This window comes from Coffea arabica, chromosome 7c (genome assembly GCF_036785885.1).
Source record: "Coffea arabica cultivar ET-39 chromosome 7c, Coffea Arabica ET-39 HiFi, whole genome shotgun sequence".
Lineage (NCBI taxonomy): Eukaryota > Viridiplantae > Streptophyta > Magnoliopsida > Gentianales > Rubiaceae > Coffea > Coffea arabica.
In genome coordinates, this window is record NC_092322.1 from 4,470,981 (window position 1) to 4,476,574 (window position 5,594).

The window sequence follows — 5,594 nt, forward strand, 5'->3', positions numbered from 1 at the left end:
TAAACGGAGGCCTTGTTCGCCGGCGCGGTATCGTTGTCCGTGACCAACAACCTCACCAGAGAGGGTACCGTGGGGAGGGAGCTTCGGACAAATGTAGCCGAGCTGGAGAACGCTGACCTGGATGTCGCTGTGGGTCCACGTTGTCTATCTCGGGGGGACAAAGGTGACGTCCTACGGGCCCACGTGTCCCCTTCCTTTGCTACATTATGTACGACAAATTGTATTTCCACGTCCAAAAGTAAACCACAGTAACTATAAACTCCGCCAAGAGTAAAATACTAAAAATCCCGACCGGCTCATCCATCCATCCACCCCAACCCAAAGTGCACAACAACTTCTTTTACGTGGAAACTGACGTCAAAAAATAATAAAAACCTATCGATGGCCGCAATCGTAATCCTCCCTCCCGAAATGCTACCCGGTTTTCACTATAAAAAGCCAACCCTTCCTCCCCATTCCAAAACCCACACCCCACCCTCTTCATTTCCCCCCCCCCCATTAATCCCCTCACTTCCTCTACAGTTTCTTATTTCTTTCTCTCTTGATAATTAGTTACTCGCTCGGATATGGCTGTTGACTCCACCCCGCTTGCCCCTCCTGCATGTGAGAATGATGCCAAGGCTCTTCAGTTTATTGAAGACATGACCAGAAACTGTGATTCCGTGCAGGAGAAGGTTTTGGCTGAAATCCTTAGCCGGAATGCCCAAACCGAATACCTCAGGGATTTCAAACTTGGAGGGGCAACCGACAGGGACTCCTTCAAGTCCAAAATTCCTGTTGTGACTTACGAGGATCTTCATCCCTATATCCAACGTATTGCTAATGGTGATCGCTCTCCAATTCTCTCGTCTCACCCCATCTCTGAATTCCTCACTAGGTATGCTGAACTAAATTATCTTACTAGCTAGTACAATTTTGTACTCGGTAGTATGCAAATTATTCTTTTCTTTTCTTTTTTTTCTTAAAAAAAAAAAACATGATTTTTTAAACTTTCATGTGTCAAATGAATATCGAAAACGGTTTCGTTAATTCTGTAGCTTATGTGAAAATGGGTTCTGGCAGTTCTGGCACATCTGCTGGAGAAAGGAAGCTGATGCCAACAATTCATGAAGAATGGGACCGCAGACAAAAATTGTACAGTCTTCTCATGCCCGTCATGAACCTGTGAGTAGAGCACTAGTAGCTATTAGTATGATTGTACTTTGGATTATTACTGTTGTGAACCCGTCATGACCCTGCCAGTATAGAATTATTCAGTTGCTCATCTTTAACTTATTTGGCCGTATATTATGATTGCACTTTGGTTTTTGTCAGCATATATTTATTGGCAGTTACAACAATTAAACAAGATCTGATATTTTAATGACGAACAGCTATGTCCCGGATTTGGACAAGGGGAAGGGTTTGTACTTCCTTTTCGTCAAGGCAGAAGCCAAGACACCAAGTGGGCTTGTTGCTCGTCCGGTGCTCACTGGCTACTACAAGAGTGACAAATTCAAGAACAGACCCTATGACCCTTACTTGGTTTACACCAGCCCTGATGAGGCCATTCTTTGCGCTGATTCCTTCCAGAGCATGTACACTCAAATGCTCTGTGGCCTCCTCATGCGGGAAGAAGTCCTCCGAATGGGCGCCGTCTTTGCCTCCGGCCTTCTCCGTGCCATTCGCTTCCTTCAACTCAACTGGAAACAACTTTCTGAGGACATCAAAACCGGGGTGCTAAACCCTAAAGTCACCGACCCATCTGTAAGAAAACGCTTGGCTGAGATCCTCAAGCCAAACTCTGATCTTGCAGACTTCATCGTCAAGGAATGTGAAGGCCAAAACTGGGATCGGATCATTACCAGAATCTGGCCTAACACCAAGTACCTTGACGTGATTGTTACAGGTGCAATGGCTCAGTATATTCCCACTCTTGATTATTACAGCGGTGGGCTACCACTTGCATGCACCATGTACGCATCTTCCGAATGCTACTTCGGCCTAAATTTGAAGCCCATGTGTAAGCCTTCTGAAGTCTCTTACACCATCATGGCCAACATGGGCTACTTCGAGTTCCTCCCCCACGACCCGGCCAATCCGGTTCAACTCTCTCGCGACTCTCCACCCAAGCTCGTCGATCTAGCTGACTTGAAAGTCGGCAAGGAGTACGAACTGGTGATCACCACATATGCCGGGCTCTGCCGTTACCGGGTGGGTGACATCCTTCGAGTCACTGGCTTCCACAACTCAGCGCCACAGTTCAAGTTCATCAGGAGGAAGAATGTTCTGCTAAGCATCGACGCGGACAAGACCGACGAGGCCGAGTTGCAAAAGGGGATTGAAAATGCTTCTGCACTCTTGCGCGAGTTTGATACGCGTGTGGTTGAATACACTAGCTATGCGGATACTAAGATCATCCCGGGGCATTATGTTATCTACTGGGAGTTGCTGGTGAAGGATCCGGCCAACCCACCGACTCATGAGGTGTTGAACCAGTGCTGCCTGGCAATAGAAGAGGCTCTGAATTCAGTGTATCGACAGGGGCGAGTGGCTGACAACTCAATTGGACCACTAGAAATAAGGGTAGTGAAAAACGGTACGTTTGAAGAATTGATGGACTATGCAATTTCGAGGGGTGCTTCGATCAACCAATACAAGGTCCCAAGGTGCGTCAGTTTTGCACCCATCATGGAACTTCTTGATTCCAGGGTGGTCTCGGTTCACTATAGCCCAGCTGCACCACATTGGGCCCCTGAACGACGACGTTGACGACTTTGGAATGGAGGAGATACGTAAAGGAAAAAAAGGGTTAGTACTAGAAGTATCTGGTTAGTCACCAATAAACCGTGCATGCCCCTTGGCACATGGACAAAAAAGAAAACACTCTTTCCTGCTGTGCCCTCTCTTTTCAGTGTCGTTGCTGCTTGTGATCTTAGTCTTAGCTTTTGTTTGGGCCCAGAAGAAGAAGAAGAAGAAGAAGAAGGAGGAGGAGGAGGAGGAGGAGGAGGAGGAGGAGGAGGAGGAGGAGGAGGAGGCTTCTTTAATAATTATCTTTTGACATCTGCGTTGTCTTTGGACCTGGGTCTGTTTGATAGGTAGGTTCAAATAATCTGCCGTGTTGTCCCATGACGTTATGTAATTACTAATTAGTATTGATATGAATATATTGACTGAATGTATGGTGGTCTTCGTCCTCCACCTTTCTTAAAGCATGTCAGAAAGAAAGACAGCAAGTATAGAAAAAGTGTTGTTGTCGCTCGCTTTGTCAATATGTGTGTGTGTGTGTGTGTGTGTGTGTGTGTGTAGAAAAAGTGTAATAAAATTTAAGTAGCCATGAACTTTTCTTCGTCAGCACTTATTAAAGATGGCGGATATGAGGCTATTGTTGTCTCTGCCTAAAATATATCTGGTCTTTATCTGCATGGATTTGAATTGCGCAGCAAGCACGTGCTACACATTATTGTTAACTGGCGTTTTTTTTTTTTTCCCTGCCTGTGACATATTGGAGTATTCTCTCATTGTTTTCTTGGACTAATTCTGGCTGCTGATTGTAAATTTCTTACTCGTAATAAAATTTTGCAAATGAGCTAGCTCAGTCAACCGGTTTCTTTTGCATGGAAGCTGCAGTGTCTTTAGCCGGCTGTGGATTTCTTTTGTACACATCTAAAAATCAGTGATGATTCTCCTTGAACTTTATAGTTTAACAGGGTCCTATAAACTTCATCAAAATGATCACGCTGGGGAAGGAAGGGAATTTGCTTCGAGTAACAAATTATTTATATAAAGGATGAGTAGAATGTATAGAATGGCAGTGCAAAGTTGCACGCCTAAGGATCAAAAAAGGGGAAAAAGTAGTGCAATACAAATCAATATCAGTTTTTAAGAAAAAGACGAACAAACCTTTAGCATCAATTTTCAACTTTCTTGAGAACCAAAATTATTGAGACACAACTAGGGTGTTTGCGCCTCCCTATCTCCTCTAGTTAGCTTTGTAGCTCATGAAAATGGGTTTTTTTTTTTCTAACGGAGTGGGTGTCCGAGTCAATGTTTACGGGGCCCGACTAATCCCACTCTGGTCCGGAAGGAGAGGCCCCATCTCCCCGAACACGATAACCACAGGATTCAGATTCTTGCGGGCACTAGACACCACCTTCTAAGAAAACTTGCTGAGACCAACTGAGTTACTCATGAGAGGCAGACAATTTGATAGGAGGCAAAGGTTGAACCCCTGACCTCTCACCCCACCAGGAGAGGTGGTGGCCACTGAGTTAAAGGTCAGTGGTTATGAAAATGGATTTTGTAAAGAGTGCTCAATTGGCGCCAATTAGTCCAATTTTATTACTCCTTTGCATATAAATACTTCTTGATTTAATTTACTTTTTCGAAAAGCTAACACATAAGGCTTCTCTTTATACGTGTCCATTGGTCACCTATGAGACAAGCGCTACGATAATTAGAGGAGTATGCCTTTAGGAATTCGTTGCTGGGCTGCTTCTAATTTGAACCTTCATGTTCTTGCTTGCAGCTTAGTTTAGTCTTTTAAATTCCACAAAGGAAAATATATATGATTCGTGCCTTCTGACTTCTAAAATTTGCGTCAATCAATGTCAGACACTCAACTGAAATTGATAGATAACTAATTAGTTGGAAAGAAGAGCCTGTAAAAGTAGTTAACTTGAGGGAGCGAGTTGCTTAATCAAATGTCCAAATAATTGAGATTGGCAGATCAATTTTAGTTGATTATCCTCGGACTTCAGAATTTACAAGTTAACGACTTCAAGGATGATTATTGTCAAAATATTTCAAGACTTCACGTCTCCTTCACTTTGTAATAATTTTAAGGGATAATTCTAGAAACCACCCATGAGGTTTATGATAATTGCAGAGAACTCTCCTCAAGTTTATTAAATTACACCTTCCTCCCTTACTTTTACTGTTTATATAATAATATAGGCCCAAAAGACTATATTTTTCTTAAAAATCCTAAACTACCCTTTCTGTACAAAAATAAAACAAAAATTATGTTGTCAATTGCTTTCTTCCATATTTCAACCAAACGCACTATACTAACAAACTAACCTAACAAATAGTCTATTTCCAAATTCCAAACACAAGCAATTCCAACATTTTAGTCATAAAATTGCTTCTCCCAAAAAATGCATTCAATTCTGAAAGTCCATTCCATCCTTCAGAAATATTTTCACTATATGGTTCCATGGAATGGTCAAACTCACAATCAACTGCTCTTATATTTGCATAATTTTCAATGTAGGATGCCATGGTTTGGTTCCATATAAGTGGTTCAACTCCTCCTACATGAACCACATTATAATTTTGAAGGAAATCCTTAGGAGAGATTTAGGCATGGATGGAATTAATCAAGTTTAACAGAAGGAAAGACATCATTATGGCTATAAATATTTTCAAGAAATTCATTTTGTCAAAAATCAAATTTCTATTTACAACTAATGACACCCCAAATTTCAAATCCAATGCCTACACCTTCTCAAAATAAAATAATATAACCTACCATCAAATCTCCAAACATGTGAACGTCTTAAATATAGAGAAGAAACTCTATTTTTATAACGAAACCACAACCAACAATTGTC

General features: G+C 42.2%; 1 protein-coding gene across 1 annotated transcript; it reads left to right on the top strand.

Annotated features, from left to right (window-relative positions):
• Positions 1–472: 472 nt before the first annotated feature.
• LOC113698609 (probable indole-3-acetic acid-amido synthetase GH3.1) lies at positions 473–3,278 on the top strand. The gene is made up of 3 exons (XM_027218486.2): positions 473–877; positions 1,063–1,164; positions 1,374–3,278. Exons 1-3 carry the CDS (start codon positions 567–569, stop codon positions 2,749–2,751), a joined length of 1,791 nt encoding a protein of 596 aa, XP_027074287.2. The 5' UTR covers positions 473–566; the 3' UTR covers positions 2,752–3,278.
• The last annotated feature ends 2,316 nt before the right edge of the window (positions 3,279–5,594 follow it).

What these genes read in the sequence shown, in the direction of transcription:
- LOC113698609 (XM_027218486.2), top strand. Translation starts at nt 567, where the DNA reads ATGGCTGTTGACTCCACCCCGCTTGCCCCTCCTGCATGTGAGAATGAT. An exon ending in ATCTCTGAATTCCTCACTAG is followed by an intron (nt 878 to 1,062) that starts GTATGCTGAACT and finishes GGGTTCTGGCAG; the next exon opens with TTCTGGCACATCTGCTGGAG. An exon ending in CTCATGCCCGTCATGAACCT is followed by an intron (nt 1,165 to 1,373) that starts GTGAGTAGAGCA and finishes AATGACGAACAG; the next exon opens with CTATGTCCCGGATTTGGACA.